General features: G+C 44.3%; 1 protein-coding gene and 1 long non-coding RNA gene across 17 annotated transcripts in view; one reads left to right on the forward strand and one right to left on the reverse strand.

The window, feature by feature from the left end:
- Positions 1–15,661, forward strand: part of LOC147190835 (uncharacterized) — a 90,323-nt gene extending 74,662 nt beyond the window's left edge. For 15 of the 16 annotated variants that reach the window (XR_015103809.1, XR_015103810.1, XR_015103812.1 and 12 more), the window contains 5 exons: positions 1,248–1,407; positions 1,574–1,634; positions 8,002–8,334; positions 12,861–12,956; positions 14,283–15,661. This is a non-coding gene — a long non-coding RNA (uncharacterized LOC147190835). The remainder of the gene's footprint in view (positions 1–1,247; positions 1,408–1,573; positions 1,635–8,001; positions 8,335–12,860; positions 12,957–14,282) is intronic. The other variant, XR_015103820.1, reaches the window with a different exon arrangement.
- On the reverse strand, positions 9,299–16,504 carry tmem170b (transmembrane protein 170B). The gene is made up of 3 exons (XM_086137447.1): positions 15,985–16,504; positions 13,817–13,987; positions 9,299–12,406 (listed from the first exon to the last, which is right to left on the reverse strand). The coding sequence occupies exons 1-3, from the start codon at positions 16,073–16,075 to the stop codon at positions 12,276–12,278; spliced, it is 393 nt and encodes a 130-aa protein (XP_085993573.1). The 5' UTR covers positions 16,076–16,504; the 3' UTR covers positions 9,299–12,275.
- Between the last annotated feature and the right edge of the window lie 1,981 nt (positions 16,505–18,485).

An 18,485-nucleotide genomic window follows, 5' to 3' on the forward strand; every position in this document is an offset into this window, starting at 1 on the left:
TGGAGCTGAGGTCATTCCATTTTACTCAAGTGGTTCACGCCAGACATTCAAAATATGCTTTTAGGAAAAAATGTAGTGCCTTTATTTCAGCGTCCTCAGTTGACCCACATCCATCTATTCATGTTGTATGGCGCTTTGCCTCATTTGGGTGACAGGTGAGCTGGAGCTGAGCCAGGATACACCATTGGACTGGTTACCAGCCAACTGCGGAGCATGTATAAATAAACCAATCACACTCCGATTCACACGCAGGGACAATTTAGAGTCGAAAAGGAACCAAACATACATGTGCTTGAAGTGTGAGCTGAGTTTTCAACCAAGCACTGTTTTGTTTTGTTTTGCTTTTTAAGAGCAGCCCGATTCAGTGTCAACATTTCCAGTGATGTGACCACGGGGAGGAAAATTCCTGCTGTTGCAAAGGCCTGGCTTTGCTAATAAGGGAAAATGCTTATGTGACAAGAGCCTGTTGGCACGCCATTTTGAAATGCGGGGAAGGAGCAAAAAGGAAATCATTTGAGTCCAATTGGGGGGTGGGGGGGGGGGATCAAGTTGTATTTCATGTGCGCAGCGACGGTCTTGATGTTTTGGAGTTTTACCAAGCTGAGAGGTGCTTTTTTTTTTTTAAAGTGCATCTTGATAATATAACACAAAATTAGGGGTGCGCATCAATGAGGCTGCAATAAAAATATGCATACATATACAGTACAGTATATATATATATATATAGATAGATAGATATAGATACAGGTATATATAGATATATATAGATAGATATAGATATGTATAGATAGATATGTATATACATACACACACACTGTCACTCTTGCATTATTAGTTTCTAAGGGTGTTCCTAATGAAGCATCCAGCGAGTTTCAACACAGCCTATTAAGTCCGTTAATGTCAAGTCTTCATAATAAGCATCAACTCTATCTGCTTGTTTATACTTGAAATGCCTGGAAAACATTTGCAGGAATGGGGGGGGGGGGGGGGGGGACACACAAGGAAAAATCTCGTCAGCTGCATTGTTTCTACTTTTAAGACCTTCAACTGGAAAAAGAAAAAAGGAGGAGGGAAGCGAGAGGAAAAAGAAAAAAAATAAAACACTGCCTTTGTTGGAAAAATACCGTACTAGTCCGGGAGTAGAAGAGAGGAGGACTCGGAAGTCGCTCCCCTGTCGCTTCATCCATCAGCTGATTTATGAGTTACACATAGTACTTAATAACCTTCTCTTGTCCTTGTGTGCTCAGGCTCTGGGGAATATCATGGCGATGCACGGCCAGGGGCTGAGAGAAGACCCGAGGCCACGAGGCCATCTTAGAGAAAAAGCCTCCTGCAGCCACTGCATACCATGACATGTCTCGGTGTGCCATGCCTCATTGTTCTTGGGTGCTGCAAAAGAAAACACAAGTAAGTGAGTTGTAGAACATTATTCATGGTCTTTATGGGGTTGACCATCACATCTGCGTTGGTTATGTACATAATATGAATTTAAATTACAGCGTTGCAGAGCACCCCCCCCCCCCTCCTCCCTAGTTTGGCAGCATTGTCTTACCCACCCATGTGTTTTCTTTAGTGCTTCTCCTCAAAGGGTGACGGGTGAACCGGAGTCTTCCCCAGCTGACTTTGGGCAAGAGGTAAGGTTCACCCTGGACCGGTTGCAAACCAATCAAAGGGCACATTCACACCTACGAGTAATTTAAGAATAGAGTCATCACATAACTTAATATGCATGTTTCTGGAATGTGGGAGGAAGCTCGAGAAAACACAAGCATGGCGGAGCTTTGATGAACATGCTGACCACTCGTTCATCGTGCTTCCATCGATAAAAGAATGATGAAATCATTCTTTTTGGTCTTAAAACTAACCATTGAAACTGTTTACCCATAAAAAAAAATCCACATGACTACCGTTCTGCATTGCCTGTACATTTCACTATTTACATATCTACATGTCAAGATATCCCACATAAGAACATTATGGATATTGTTCAAAACACGTTTGCGCCCCCTGTGGACAGAAGGGGAACATACTTGACCACGCACCTGCTGCGGTATTGTTCTCTACCCGAGAATTGTCTTGCTAGCAGCAGAGAAAACTCATTACAATGCATTACTTTTACTTTGCTACCAAATATTTGCTGCCGACATCCATCCATGAATGCACCGAGCGCATGTTTGAAATCAATTGAAAGTTAGACATCTCAGTGCCGTCAAGTTTCTGGATGACCCGGAACCTCACGCTTCCCCACTACCCTCATAGATTGAACACTGCATAACGGCGATGAAAATCCCACCCCAAAATATGAAGTGATGACTTCAGGGGCTTGCTGTGGTACAAGACCTACCCCCTGAGTTCAGTCCCACGTCCATGAATTATACATGGCTCGCGTCACACCTCCCACGCAGCCTTATGTAATGTCATCCACGCGTGTGGAAGCGTATGCATGTGCGCGCGTCTACGTGGATTTATTTATAACCAGACTGGGATTGAGGGGAGGGTGACTCATTCTGTTTGCTCTTTATTTTTACCCCACTATCTTGCCACCCACACGCGCATCCTATCTCTGGGTAGAAAAAAAAAAAAGGACTTTCACCGATGTACAAAGTTGGTTTACAAATTGAGATGATGCCTGAATCTATAGATTTCATCCAGTATCAATCAATGATTCCGAGTGGGCCACCAATCACTCTTTGGCTGCCTAACAGGAAAACTGCAGTTCTCTTTGTCTTATTTGCTCTTTTACTTGCAGTGCAACATAGTAAACGACACAGATTTGCGCATTCCTGATTAACTCTTGACAATTGCAACACTTTTAATTCGCCAGCAGGTGCAATGACCTAAACCAATTGAATTGCTCAGGGTTTGTTTTCTTTCTGTTGCAAGGCAAATCTTGTGCTGTTTTAAGGAACATCAGGGGAAAGGTCTCCAAAGTGCCGCACAGCAGAAAGAGGCGGCGACGTTGTTTTTGTTGTGCTGCAACAATCATTAAGAAACTAATGATCGCTTTTGAAATGGACTGCTTCCCCATAAACGAGTTTAAGAAGGCCGCTTAGGACAGCCGGGTGTTTTTGCTCATTTGCTGGCACAGTTCCCCCAAATAAGGTCCAAGCGTGTTTGCTTCAAGCTGTCATTCGTCACTCCCAGTTGAAGTTGACTGTTTAAACTATCAGATTAAACAAAATGGAATTACACTTTGTCCATTCGATTTAAACACTCAAATCATATCATTTTGTCCGCCAAGTCCACTATCTTAACTCATTCACTCCCAAAGACGTTTTTGAACGTCTTTTCAGACTTGGTCTAGAATTGGCTGGTACTGAATGAGTTTTAATATTACCATAACGCCATTGAGTGGCTAACGGATATTAGAATGGATGTTACAGTAAATTACAAACCTTCAACTGCTATTTAACGCATATACTCACGGGCTGATACTGGACAGGATATTCTCTCTGTTTTGTCGTCACAACACGGGAAGTCACTTGAGGACCGTGTCTGTCTCTTCTTCTTACTACTTAACTCATTCACTCCCAAAGACGTTTTTAAACGTCTTTTCAGACTTGGTCTAGAATTGGCTGGTACTGAATGAGTTAATTGCGCTGCTTCTCTTCCAGTAGACCGCAGTGTTGCGGCACAATGTTACTACGCCTAATTTAATGGCTATTAGCGTGAATTATTCACTAATCAATGCATCAAAAAGAATAGCTTTTCAACCCGCGATATGGCTCCAGCACAAACGTTGAACGGCTTCTTTCGAATGCTAAAACGGTGTTATGTTTTATTACATAATCCTACACCTGCCTTCGGAGCTCTTTGCTCAGCGACCGGTAGACTCTGCCGGCCATCATTGTCACATTCTTGCTCACTAGAACTTAGCTAAGCGTTTGAGGAAAGGTCACCGTCGGCAGCGAGCAGAGTGAAAACAAACGGCTGAGATGAAAGTGCCCGCCGTATCCATCACCTGGTTCACCGAAAGCCGCGGGACGGCTGCCGCTGCTCAAATGAGCGGCGACGTCTCAGCGGTGGCTTGTTACCGCCACAGACCCCGGTGTACTCCATCAAAATGTCAGGGCACAGGCAGGGCAGGAACGCCGGGATCGGGGGCCGCCAGGTCTGCGGGGGGCCGAATACAGAGCTGTCATTGTCTCCCCCCGTTTTGAAAAAGGCCAGCGTGCCTTTCCGTCGCATTTAGCCTGACATCCAAGCATTATGTAACTGTTCTAGTGGAGTATGTCGACTTTTGACGTGTGCACTGTGAATCCATTATTGATGAACAAGAAGTTGTTGGGTTTTTTTTCCCTCAACATCACAACTCATCTGGATCAAGAAAGCCCTAGACGCCTCACAGTTAAAACTGACACAAACACATTACGTAAGAGCGCAGCAGAGTGCGCAAAGGAGGAAATCCTCTGGACCCGTAACTTTTAAAGTAGTCCACAACTCTCTGAAGGCGGCGTGATGCTATCTGAGCTCTGACATGAGGCCAGTCTTATCGTTCCAATGTTAAAATGTGTCTGCAGCACCCTCCGTGACTCAGATCGAAGATTCTTATCACAGAATCGTGGTACTTTCATCCCTCAAAAAGGGAAATGGGAAGCGTTTGACAGGGAGGGGAACAAAAGGAAAAGCAATTCATTCTCGAGACACAAAGGGCACTTCTACAGCATTTTTACCCAAGTCTGACAAGGAAGAGACTCAAAGTTAACGCACAAGCATTCAGGATTTATAGTATTTTGTTATCGACGGTAGTTAAGCATCATTATAGATTTTTATTTATTTATTGTGTTTTCATCACTGCATTGACAACCCGCGTGAAAGAGGTCTGGATTTTTTATTTTTTTACTTTTTTGTCATTGGCACGCCATCGGAAACACTGCTATTTTTAATTTTTATTATTATTATTTTTTAAGAAGGCATTGTTAATTTAGTGGTTCACATAGTTGACTTTCATGCCGCTGCCATGGGATCAGTTCTCACAGCACCCATCAGATAAATGTCTTGTGACCAAGTGGAAACCACCCTGGGTGTGTTGCAATCCCAACATAACCCTCAACACAAGTAAAGCATTTCAGAAAATGGATGGAATTATGCAAGGGTTCATCAGACTGCATAAAACAGCTCATTGTCCAAAGCATGGAGTTGGCTCTAAATTCTATTTAAAACAGCAGCAAGCCATCACTTTCATCTCGAGTTGATCTCGTTGGTGTCAGTGCTGTGCAGCTCCAGATGAGAACAGCCCACGACACCTTCCGTGCCTCAGGTGAATACATGTGACTAATGTCTCGATTTAGAAGACATCATCACCTGCTAACCGATATTGACTGTCAAAGTGAGTGATGGCGTCTCCGTCCGACAATTGCCGGAGGCTGAATTCGCCGCGGGGCTCCTCGCTTAGGGGCGCACAGCCAGCACCATCGGTGAAAGAGGAGATGCTGACCTCTAGTGGCTATTGTGGAGAACAACATTTTAAAACGCTTTTATCGTCTATCACCAACACAGCGACGCAATTGATGAAATACGAACGATTATCACCGCGCTTACTCTTATTTCTTACCACAATACAAAAATAAAATAAAAAAAATAGATCTGTGGCTAGTACCTGGGGCTTGGCGTGGACTTTAGCCAACTTAATTCGCCTCGTAACTTCATGACTATGCAGAAATTCAATTGCAGAAACGATCAATAACATTGGTCAACGGCAATTTCTAATCAGAGATGGTTTAATGTGTCCGCTGGGAATAATTTCATGGAACAAATTACAATTTAGGGAGTAAATGTAGGTCAGTGTATGTGATAATGTACATCACTGGGTTAATGCGGATTCCAAATGACCTTTCATCTCTCTGGTGAACAAGTGGTCAATAAATGTCTCCTTTTCGGTCTCATCCTGTAGACAGTGAGTATTTTTTTTTTTCAAATCATCACTTGATGATCTTGGTCTGACGGTCTCTTTGCATGCGATTGCAGCTCAAGACAAGAGTCCCTGGTCACTCGCTAGTCATCGATAAAGGAGGAACCCCGTTGACTGCCAGAACCTTCCATTGTATCAATCAGACCGAAACACCTACTCAATAGACCAACATTGTCCAATCTAAATTTGGAGCAAAGGAAAACAAGGCCGTGTTTGGCCTTCATTTGATCACTCCTCTCCGGCTTTACTCCGATTTCATTGTGTTGCTGTCACTGCGGGAAAATGTGTCGGACATTCCAGGCCGGGAGGGCCGGGATGGAGGTTTGCTCCCAAAGTAAACGCAGACACAGAGATCAGAGCGAGGTCCAGACAGCCGGCGCTGCTCTGACAGCGGGGCCGGGTCTCAGATGGAGCCCGGCCTCGTGGACTGTTTGTCTGTTGTCTGCTCTTTATATACTGTACATGTTGAGCGACTGGAATCAAACCACACAGCACAAAGGCAAAGTCAATAATGTGAAGTGATCTGCTGGGTCAAAAGACTTGGCCTGCTTCCAGTCATTGTTGACGGGGTGTTTTTGTACAAAGCAGGCATGCAGTCCCCTTGTCTGCACTCACGCTAAACTTTTGAGTATTTCCTGAGACGGAAATAATCAGACAATAGCAGCGAGTGGCCCAGCGGTCAGTAAGAGTGAGATCTGTCTGTGTGTGGGGGGGTCGGGGGGGGGGGCGATAGCATCAAGTCTAGCTCCTCTACTTTATAATTTGAATATGCAAAGCAGCAGAGTAGATCAGAATTATTATCAATGGAAGGATGCAAATGATCAATCCCAGATTATTGCTGATTATGAAACTACCGCCAGCATAGTTTGAGTGGAAGCCAGACGTCCAGTCGCACAGCTTAAAGACCCAAAAAAAAAAATTATTATTTATAAAGAGTCAATCCTCAGCTGTGCTAATTAAATTCAATCGCATTCATTTAAATCCTCGTCAGCTTCTCGGCGCTGTAATGTCATCACGTCGCATTGCGGTAGGGTTTGGATGCCCAAGAAAGAAAAGGGAAAGAAAAAAAATAAATCATATCCTGTCTGAGAAAGTTCACCCCACGGCTGGAATAGCAACAAAATGTCAAAAGTTACAAGACAAAACAATTGTGCGTGGTTAGCAATTGTGTTTCGTTCAGCCATGGAGTCTGGGGTACAATCAAAATGTTTAGGGAGGGGAGTGGGAGGCCCCATCCGCCTGTCATCACAATGTTGATCACGTATTGGGATTTTTTTTTTTTTGAGTCTCATGCCACCAAATAAAAACATCCAATTTCCTTTCGCCCGACGAAGACAAAGCACAACTTTTCTTTTTGTCTAAAAATGGTCTGCTTTGGAGGCAGGGTGGGCACGTAGAGCTAATTTAGGAGCCAAGAGGTCGGGGCCTGATGAAAATGGTTGGGTTCATGTCTGCACGTCAGCCTCAGAGTTGCCAACAAAAAGCTGCGTGCTTATAAGTCAACCCGATAGGTGCGGTATGATTGGCTGGCTACCGGGTCCAGCAGGCACCCTGCCTTTCACGCAGTGAACTACTATCGTTGAAAACAGACTTGGACGTGGCCGAAGAAAAATAATAGTATCATGTGCATATCAGTTTCCAGATGGAAATAAGATCAGAGAAATATGAATGAGATGCTGAGTAGGATGGATGGCCAAGAAAGGCCTTTGTTTTGACAGGGTGACAGCTGCTGGCCATTATTGAGCATGCGCACCCCCCCCTTACACACACACCTGACACTGACAGAACACAGCGGCTGTGTCCAAACTTGCAGGCTCCGTCCGGAAGTGACGAAAATGCGGCCTTTGGAGGACCCAGCCGGTGAATTCGGACACGGTCAACATGTTGCACTTCAGCCTTTTGGAAGAAAACAGCCTCATACTATGCTGTTGCCAAATTGTGTTTATTCGAGGAAAAGAATCACAATTGGACAAGGCGAAAGTTGTTTGCAAATTGTTGTCATTTATTTATTTATACGGAAAAAGAAACCATGTTTACATAGTGCGTGTCCTCCATGTGTTTTTGTGCGTTTGCTGTGTTGTGATTGACAGGCGGAGGGCGCGTGTCAGTGCAACGACCGGAAGAGTGAAAAACCTGCCGACCACGCCGCCGTGCAACGAGCAGCAGCCCATCGCCGGCAACCTGCGCCAACCCTGCCGAAGCTGCTCGCACGCTTTGGGTGTGTTGGCCGAACACAAATCCGTCTTTTTTATTTTTATTTATAGATCGATAGAGAGATAGATCGCGTGAGCCAACTGGAGCGTGTCCCCGAGGACGAGATCAACCGTCTGCTGTGTATGGTGTTGGACGTGGAGTACTTGGACACGTGCGTGCACCAGGAGGACGACGCGGACACCAACGAGGTCGTCTTCTCCCTCTTCAAAGTAAGCGTGTTAATTGTGACGTCACTAAAGCGCGACCGCTTTTGACAAGGGTTGTGGCATGTGCATGAAAAGTTGGGGTTTTTCACAAGCGAAACGGGTAGGAAAGGTCGGCTACAAGACCTTTCCCAAGAGGAAAAGTAGTATTTAGGTGAGAAAGACGAGCTACAGTCGATCCCCTTCTATTCGAGCTAAAGGAGACAGAAAGAAAGAAGACTGAAGCGTTGTAACAAATAATAGCACCAGTGGCCATTTGTTTTTATGTCCCTCCGATGTCGAGTTACATTTAAAAAATAAAGGCAAATATCAATTTAACTTAGTGGGTGGATTGTAGCATCAAGCTGAGAAACTATTTGTTCTAACGTGCTTTAGTTGCTCCTGCATATACTGTAATGCTGAGGTTGCGTTAATGGAATGCTTCAATCAAATTTGCTGAGTTAATCTACGTGTATTAGACATGTTAAAAGGTCCCTCCGCATATTTTCTCAATCATCGGACTAGAAGAGGTTTTATTGGAGGACAACCGAAGCTTCGATGTTCACATCGTACAGTGGTGCCCTAATCCGTTTAAGATTCACAAACCCCTCAAAATGTGTTCATAATGTGTTTTAACAATAAACACAGCACTCTGATATTGTACTAAAAAAAATTATGCTATTCGTTAGCCTGTCAACAGCATTTTGCATTCTTTGATAGCATTTGGTGAAATGGATTGTAATGAGGCAAAGATTTCCGGTTGTTATGAATACAGAATATGTAACTCTTTGGTTTTATGTTTAGCTTGACAGATAACTTCAACCTGGAGTGGCAATCAACAGCTTGAAGCCACTTTGAAAAATTGTTCACTATCTGACAAATTCTAAAAAAACAAACAAACGTGTACATCAAGTCACTTGTATCTCAAGGCACCACTGCACAAATAGCTTACTTGATTGTTCCACAAAAATAAAACACCACTCAACACAGGTTTGTATTCGAAAATGATTTTTATTTCAACTAAGAGTTGATATTTACAAGGAACAATTTGTCCAGAAATAAGCCATTGTTATAAATATCAGTTGCTTGGCTGGTACAAAACGTTGATTTAAAAAACAAAACAAAACCAAAAAACATTGTACATGATCTACAAGTGCCACTTTGGGTTTCGACCAACAATGTCTCTCGTTACGATTGTCCGGAGTCCATTCACACGTCGGCGCACGGCACATGCAATCGCGGCGGGTAAAGACAGAGCACTCGTCTCACGGAAACGGGCTAATGTGTCATCTGGGGGGCATTTTGTTGGCTGATGGGGGGGCGGGGGGATTAACAGAGGTGGGCATCGTGCAGCATTGCAACAGCATGGTTCAATACCTAGAAAGGATTTATTATTTCTGGGTGTCTCCTTACGATATTGCAGGAGAGACCAACACACAACTACGACTGTCTTTCAAAACTGCAGAAGGTTCACCAGGAAAATGACATTCACATTTGCCCCCAGCACAGTGCGAATGCATGTGTGTGCGCTCTCCGTCATAATACTATGGGGCAACATCGCCCCGCCGTACGTGCAGCTCAGGGTGAAAGCATTGGCTCGCACCTTTGCCACAAAAGCAAAATTTTATGCAACCCCACATGGCACCGAATCAATGTTTATTTATTTATTTATTTTTGGGGGGCCAGTGATTCCCAAACACTGTGCTCTGAGAGACCATCGGTTTGATTTGGTCAGGTTAATTGTTCCCGAAGTGACAGGCAGACAATGTAAATGGTCTTCTACTAGATGGCAGTAGGTAGACTTAACCTGCGCGTCCAACCCTGTTGCCATTCATAAAACAAAATAAGAGCTTTGCGTATCACAGCTCTCATGCCGAGACAAGATCATCCTTATTTTTGTAAATAGACTTGTTGTGGCACATTTGGATGGCGGTGTGCAGTGACATTCTTCCAACATAGTCAAATAAGTGCCTTGGCTCAATTAAGGTTGTGGAAACACTGCTAGAGGGCACCGTTTAAAACTGCTTTTTACCTCTTGGGATTCAAGCACAGCACAGAAATAAATAGAACCTTGTTGGTAGCAATCATGCGCACTGCAACAGCACCATTAAAAATCACCCATATATGAGGAAATTTGCACACGGAAAAAATGCAAATAAATAGATTAAAAATTCTGTGCCGACACAGCAGGTGTGTCACTCGCAACTCGACATTGGTCCTTGAAATAATTATGAAAAAAGACGTTGTCGATTCAAATGGCGGGTGTGATTAGGCTTTCCAATTATAGTTTCACAGTTCTGAATTCATGGCAAACAATGACAGAAAACGTCTCATTTGTCATCGCCGCACTTCAGTTCTTTCAATTCAGTGCGATGACGCCCTCTTGTGTCCTATACTGGTAGTGAAGGTGAGCCATGTCAGTTACATAACTCTTCCGAATGGGTGGTGTTTACGAAAGGCACGCCACAAAAAAAGTATCTAAAACACTGACTCATATCAGTCATGACATTTTGGTACCAATGTTGAAGCAGCAGTTCAAGAAAAAAAAATTACATCACTAAAATGAGACAAGAAATAAAGCTAGTAGATCAGTGATACTTTGGCATAAACACCCATCGACTTTATACTTTTGGGTTTGGTGCCATGTGCCTTTTTGAATTTTAGGCCAGCAGTAAATTAATTAGGAAACCAGTCAACCTTTTTTTTTTTTTTTTTAAATTCAATGACACGAACTGTTATTTCACCTACTTGAGCTAAAACAGTATCATTCAAGCATCATCTCAAGACTGGGGAAAAAAAGGATGCTATCACTCCCTAAAAGAAGGCAAGAGTAAATTCAGTGCAAAATGCAAAGTCAAAGAGTCCATTTGTAAACCCCACGAATAAGCCAGCGTCAATTCACCCGACCTTGAAACCACTTTTGTATGTTCAAGAACAAGCAGCAAGAGCGAGTGGCGTCAATTCAAATTTGAATTCGTTTCACTTCAGCTAAAGCTAAGGAAGTTAGCATCTTTCTTTGACAGTGCCGTGGGATCACGCTGCCCCCTTCGCGTCTGGGATGAAACGTGACGAGCTAGCTTGTTCGGGATTTGACAAATCAAACCTTTAGATCTTAATTAAGGGAAACGGGTTTTTGAAAAAGAAAAGTAAAAAACTAAAAAAAACGAGAGAGAACGACAGCAGAAGGCCTTAGGCTGAGGACTCTCAAACAAACTAGGCAGTTCATTTTTTTATTCAAAGGTATTTCGTTGTAAACGATAAAATGAATAAATAAAAAGCGCGCGAAACCCACCGTAATGTCTGCACTGTAAAAAGTGATGAGCAGACAGCTGTAGCGGTGCTCCCAAACTTTCCATTCCCAAGCAATTTTTGGCACTGACACTTGTTTTCGTGTTTGCCGAATTCATCCCTCACTTTCTTGCTCGTTGCAATTGGAAAATGCAGCATTAAGGTTATGTACGGAAGAGGAACGACAAGGAGAATCTGTGAACGGTGGCGTAAAAACCTTGGTGGGGATGAGGAATACTTTATAGCTGCTAACAGCTGTTTGGGTTATCAGCGCTCAACTTTTTGTTCAACAAGCAAGAGTCGAAAAAGGGGAAGCCACAGTAGTTTTGACGCTTTGACAATTTCCCATTCATCCCGAATAAGAGGACCCCCTCATGGGTCACTGTCCACTAAAGGCATGCGGGACATCCCAGAGAAGCCCGTTGGCACAAAGTTACCTCCGGAAACACCCCCAACATGGCTTTCAGTCCACAAGCTGAGGATGGCGGGTGGCGTGTTTGTCTTGCGCCGAATCGAGTTCCCTCTGAATTTTGCAAACAAAGTGCGCTCGCAGTTGTGCCAGTACGGTAACAAAACTGAGACTTTTGGAACCCAGTCCCAAACGGTCCAAAGGGCCAATTTAAAGTCTCCTGATTGGCTGCCGTTCATAAAGTCTGCGTCCTTCAAGATTTACCTTCGTTTCATAGTGTGGCCAGGATGCGTGAGAAGGAGATGATGACGGAGAGGCTGGTCTGGCCCACACCTAGAAGCAGAGCCTCCAGCGGCGCCATGTCCTTCCCCGCCACGCGGTACACACCCGCTATCGCCGCGCCTAGTGGCGAGAAAAGGCACCACGAGCAGGAACCAATTAAACGCAGTTGCAGACAAAGATGATCACATTTACATTCCGGCTCACGTTTACGATATGCATCTTCGTTCGGGATGTGGCTAACAACCGTCGTTGGGAATTCTGATCTGTCGATACGAGTGCAAGCAACAGCTTGACGTGACTTAAAAAGTGACGATAGAAAGTCTACACATCCGCGTTCAAATGCAGAAGTGGTCTGGAATTGGTTCTCTCGCCGACCTTAACACGGGCCTCCACCACGGAATTCCAGTTGGATCTAAATAAGACCATTTCCTTCACCTCTACTTTAGTTACCTTTTCCCATTTGACATTCTGCTGAGTGTATGTGCACATTAAGAGTTTGTGTAGGTGCAGACGGTCAATCGTCAGCACTTCCTTGTTGCTAAACATTAATAATATATTGTCTTGTCTATTTTAGGAGCCGAGCTTGGATCAGTGACGGCGAGTGAATCTTTCGGTGAACAACGACGCATTTTGATTCAGCCGTCAGAGACAATGCAGCGCGTCTGAAAAGGTAAACGGAGAGAGAGAGAGACTAAACAAAAATGATAGAGGATTTCAGTCGGGCTGCACGAGCCGCAAATTTTGGTACACCGCCGCGAGAACAGATGAATGCAATCATCTAAAATAGTAATGCTCATTTTTGATTATTACAAGACTACGACTACAAACGACAACCGTAATAGTAAACATGACTGAATTGAACCAACTCCGTGATTTTATCTTCTGAATTTTGAAGTCTCAGGTTGCTTTTTAAATCAGACGTAGAAAAATTGAAACGAATCCTTTGGTCTCTGGTGTGTCTACCCAACCATCGAGTGTGAAATTGAGCAACCACGTAAGTTTTACTACCCGCCTATTTTTCAAAGATGTGCTTGTGCAGGGTTGCTCTGAGTTTTGTGTATCGGGACGGCACAATTCCACAAACTGACATCAGAACCACCATGCCCCATTGACAGGAACAGGCATAGGCACAATCAAGTTGTCTGCTAAATGGTAAGCAGAGCTGCAAGGTTAGGGGCGCTAACAGTGTTACCGGCATTAGCTTCAGATAAACGGCACCTACTCGAATGTTCGACTTTTCGACATGATTAATCTCTTCACGCTCAGGTGAAATGAAGAATAAAACGTATTTTATGTTTTCATTAAGTCCTAACTTGTTTGGTGTGAACAAACCTCCCAAAAATGCTGAGGCCGTCTAAAAACCGAATGACTTATCACAAGCAGCTCCGCCTGTGCCCATGTCAGCTGCACCTGTGGCAAATACCATCAACTGTCATCCGTTAAACACTGCTGAGGTCCTGGTGGGCGGGGCGGGGCGGGGGGGGGGGGGTGAACAGAGCACAGAAAATAATGCTTACAACAACAACTTACTGGTGATAACGCCTCCGGAGAGCGAGGCCAGGAAACCCACGCTGACCAGCACGATGGTGATGAGACGGCCCCTCTTGTGGCGTTGCAGCATGACGAACATGAGCAGCCCCACCACCCCGTGGACGAAGAGTGAGGAGAAGAGGCACCACAGGAACACCCAGTACCACATTTCTGACAGGGGAGGGAACAAAATAATAAGCCATGATGATCGACGAGCCCTAAAACACGTGCAAGTGTCCATTTAAATTCAGATTAGCATTAATTAGCATTAGCAACGGTAATAATGAGGGTACCAGAGTTCTTTTTTTTTTTTTTTTTGCTTATCCGTTAAACCGAACCGTTCTATTTTCCCGAGCGACTACGTCTATCTATATTTATTGATCCAGCAATTGGCGGGTCGGGCCGAGCAGGGAGATGTGCGCTGTCCTGCATGGATGCACAAGTGACTCTTTGTCCCATGCGACAGCTCTACTCGACTCGGCCAGACAGGAGGCCAACGTCCGAGACGGGACGGAGAGAACAAGTACAAATCAGACGGCGCTTCCAAGATGTATAGCGAGAGGCATTCTGTCATGCTCCATCGGGATCCTTCATCTCGATCTGGTTGCACAGGCGTCCAACTGAGGCCGGATGGATTTTCGCAAAGCTCTTTATGAGAGTGCCGGGAACCACGGGAGGACCAGGACGACCACCATCGGCTCGACTGGCCTTGGCCTTTTAGCCATACCCTTTCAGAACCAAATGGCTGCAAAACCCGATTTTGTTTTAACATCGGCGCCACGACGACATCCACGAAAAGAGCTGTCCGAAGCTATCAACGCAGTTATTTAACTAAAGGCCTACAACTCCTGTCGCGGATCGCATTACAATGTGCAGGTGTAACGGTGAGTGTACATGGCTGACATTTCCCTGCACACACATTCTCGCTGTGACCCTATTTCAGGTCTCAGTAGGTCATTTTTCACCAGATTGGGTTGGTAAAGGGGGTGGGGTGGTTGGGGGGGGGGGCTGTCAGGTGGCAGTATTCTACCCCCCTGTGTTGTGCTTCTGCTTCCACGCAGCTCGACAAGCGCTCAAGCTTCCTGCCGACTCAGCATCCCCCCGACTACCTCTTTTTCGCTCATGCCCGACACATTGCGCAACGCGCAGGGTGCGACGCAAGCGCCTCGAAAGGTCGCAGTGCTGCAATCGGAAATTACCACATGTCCGGTTCTTTTAATATTCTGCAAGTTCAATGAAATATTTGTGTAAGAAAAATCCTCGTTTCCCGAATGCATAGAGGAATCTGGCATGCTGTAATTTTGGTGAAGGGCAAGTAAATATCTTAAAATGCTCTGTTGATTCACTAAAACAGATTTTAATTTATTAATTTTTTTTAATCAAATGCTCTTTCACGAGATAGTAATTAACATGTGTACCCACTTTTAGAACCACAGAGATCTTCGAATAACTCGTTAGTGGCATGTCGCAAAATTGTACACCAAGTCAGTTGGGACATTCTCCAGCTCAGGCGTCACCCTTGTGAGGACAAACGTTGTACAAGACGGATGGATGGATCTCTTTTCTTTTTTTTGTAGAGTACGTTTGTATTTATTAGACATGTCAGATGTGACCGCTTACCGAGACGTATCTCTAATTTATTAATTTTAGTGAAGCCAGTTTGTACAGGGAAAGTAAAAATACTCCGATTTCCCATTTCTTTTTTATTCTTTTTTATACTGGCAGTACAGACGACTGAGTCTTTTGTAACTTCACCGGACAGTTTCATAGCAAGCAACGACTGTCTTGGCTTGATCGTAAATTGCCAGAATATGAATTCATGCACAATAAAAGCAGTGAAAATGACAGTGAGAAAGGCATCGATTTTTTTTTCAAGCCTTCTCGCTCGTGGCAAGCTAGACAAAGGGGGGTGCACATCATTCAGTCCAAAGAAGGGTGCACCCACGTCACAAAAAAAAAAAAAAAAAATACAAATTGGCCAGAAATGACATTTCTCGTGGAGCCCGTTGCCTGACCAGGCGTCATTCGCTCCTCTGTGAGAGTAATGCGTGGTCGTGGGTCAGCATTTGAGCACAAATACCACCTTACGCCGCTTTAATCCGCTTTGAACGACACTCGCGCGTCCACGGCTGAATCACGGATGGCACCTCTCGTCCCGGCATGCATACCTGTGAAGTGCTGCAACGTCGTCCCTTGCACCCATAGACTCAGCACTTGCTGCACCGACAGATTAACGGAATAATCCCTATTTGTTGACATGTTTCACCCTCCTTTATCGAGTAGCCGTACTTGGCTTGAAGCGAAGGCATGGGGGGGAGACCGGGGTTGCATTGGCTGTGAGGCGGCTCTCCCCGGCGCGGCTCGCCTCTACCGGTGCCTCTGTTTCGGCTTCGCGTCCGTCTCCGCGTCAGGAAGGGAAGGGTCGCGGGCTGTTCGCTTCATCCTCGGTTGCGGCGGCGGTGGTGGTGTGGAGGCCATGATGAGGATGGCAGTCGGAGCTCAGGCAGGAAGGCGCACGGTCACTCGTCCTACATCGAGTTGCCCAGCGACATAACCCTTAAAGAGACAGGCGCCCCTTTTTTTCCCTTTTTTTTTTTTTTGGAAAGAGACGCAAATTACGTGGATATATTTCGTACTAAAGCACCATTCCTGAATAAGAGTCAGGGGTCAAAGGGTCCGTTTTTTTTTTTTTTTGTTTTTTGCTACCAACTGTTCCTCTTAAAATATTGTGAAGCAGTGTACAAAGGTGTGACTTGGTCTCGGTTTCAACCTCTGGAAAGTTGTTTTATCGATGCCGTTTGAAACTCCTGACACGGACCGCCCTCTGCCGGGACGCGACAGTTAAGATTACTGACATTTTTACCGACATTTTGCTCGGGTGGGACAGTTATGGTCATTTGCTCAGCACAGCACTTACAGCAAAACACAAATTGGCTGAATAAATGTGTTTTGCTCATGTGACGTGAGTGATATGTAACACCGTAACACCGAACAAGTAAATTCCAATGTGACATGCCACAATACAGTAATATTGAAACGTGGAAACGTCTCTCGATTTAAAAACCGCCAGTGACTAGAAATTTTATTTTCCGTGTCATTAATTTCACTGTACGGTAGCTTGCTTGCCATACTTTGCCTCTGTGTGTATATTATATTTTTCAAGATATTTACAAAATATATGTGAATGTGAATAAATGTGTTGAGGAAAAATACAATTTTAGTCCATCTTTTTCATTCCTCTGGATCTTTTTCTCTTGGGAGAGCGTGACGAATGAATGACGCTTTGAAATGACTTTTACACCAACGTTGACGCCTCTTATCCATTAGAACTGATAAAGATGGTACAAAGTGCACCTGCCGTTTTGTCACGTGAGGCTTAAAACGTGTTCTTTTGAGTGGGAAGAAATTTCATCTGTACTGTATGTTGCACATAATGCACATTTGGCAAAGTTGTACTTGAAGGCAAAGCGTTAGACACGGCGCATGCGCATAAATTACGTAGGGACCCGAAAATACCCACGTGACTGTAAATCATCAATTGAATTCACACATTTACAAATTACAAAGTATATCATAAGTCGGTACACACAATTGAAGAGATGTTCGTTTTTTTCTGCACAGGCTTTGCAATTAAACCGAATGTAGCCAGTTTCCCGCTATTTTGGTCAAATCCGCAATGAAAATGATATGCTTCGGATGAGGAGTCGTAGATGCGGGCTCAGTTGAAGTGTGGAAATAAGAGCACAAAATTAGACTGCGGTCAAGGGAGCCTCCACTCGCAAAATTGAAGTCAAGTCTGCCGCCACAGCGATTGTGAATAATGTGCGTTACGGTAATGTACCGCCAACGAGCGGCGTTGGCCACCTTCAAAATAAAAGCTTACCAAAGAAGGCATGCACGTCAGTGGTTTGGAATTGAAAAATTTTATAAAGTAATTTCTTGTCTGTCAGGTAACGATAGGTTCACCCAGGGAGAAAAGAAAAAAAACAGAACATCCCCAAGAAGCGTTCTCATGTTGAGATGGAAAATAAAGTCAATGGTAATTCGGCATCAAACTGACCTGATATTTCGAAAAAAATAGTTATCAGAAATCAGACCAGAATTAGGACATACTCTGGCGCCCCACGTACCCAACCATACGACTCTCATTCAGATCGGAAGCTCCCTTTCAAAATAAAACGCCCTTGAAATCTGACATGCTTGACCTTTTCAAGCCACTTCAAGCAAGAAAACTAAAACAGGCAATTTTTGAAAGTCAGTGCGATTGGAGGATTGGCCACCAGGTGGGAGTATCTGTCCACGTTGCATTGCTTGTTTCTCCAGCGACTGAACCGACTGCAGCGACCAGGACACTCGAAACTAAAGTTTACACATTGTCCCCAAGAAGCCACCATTTGAGTATGTACCTGCATTGTCAAACAGCTTTTTTTAGTTATTGTTGTCATTTGAGGCTTTGGCATGTATGTTGTCTGTCCACATTTGAAAAGTGAGGTCATTAGTGACTGTTCATTTTCATAAGAGGCATTGACTTTTTTCCCCCTTCAAATGGGGATCACGTCATTATATATTGGAAAGAACCATTGTGGGGCTTTTTCAAACTTTTGAATTTTTTTTTTTTTAATGTTGAGCCTATTTTATGTTGATGAAAAAATGACCATGTATAGTAGGG

This window comes from Hippocampus guttulatus, chromosome 18 (genome assembly GCF_054856545.1).
Source record: "Hippocampus guttulatus isolate MCC_2025c chromosome 18, RoL_Hgut_1.0, whole genome shotgun sequence".
Lineage (NCBI taxonomy): Eukaryota > Metazoa > Chordata > Actinopteri > Syngnathiformes > Syngnathidae > Hippocampus > Hippocampus guttulatus.

What these genes read in the sequence shown, in the direction of transcription:
- tmem170b (XM_086137447.1), bottom strand. Translation starts at nt 16,075, where the DNA reads ATGTCAACAAATAGGGATTATTCCGTTAATCTGTCGGTGCAGCAAGTG. An exon ending in GACGTTGCAGCACTTCACAG is followed by an intron (nt 13,988 to 15,984) that starts GTATGCATGCCG and finishes CTCCCCTGTCAG; the next exon opens with AAATGTGGTACTGGGTGTTC. An exon ending in CTCCGGAGGCGTTATCACCA is followed by an intron (nt 12,407 to 13,816) that starts GTAAGTTGTTGT and finishes TCTCGCCACTAG; the next exon opens with GCGCGGCGATAGCGGGTGTG.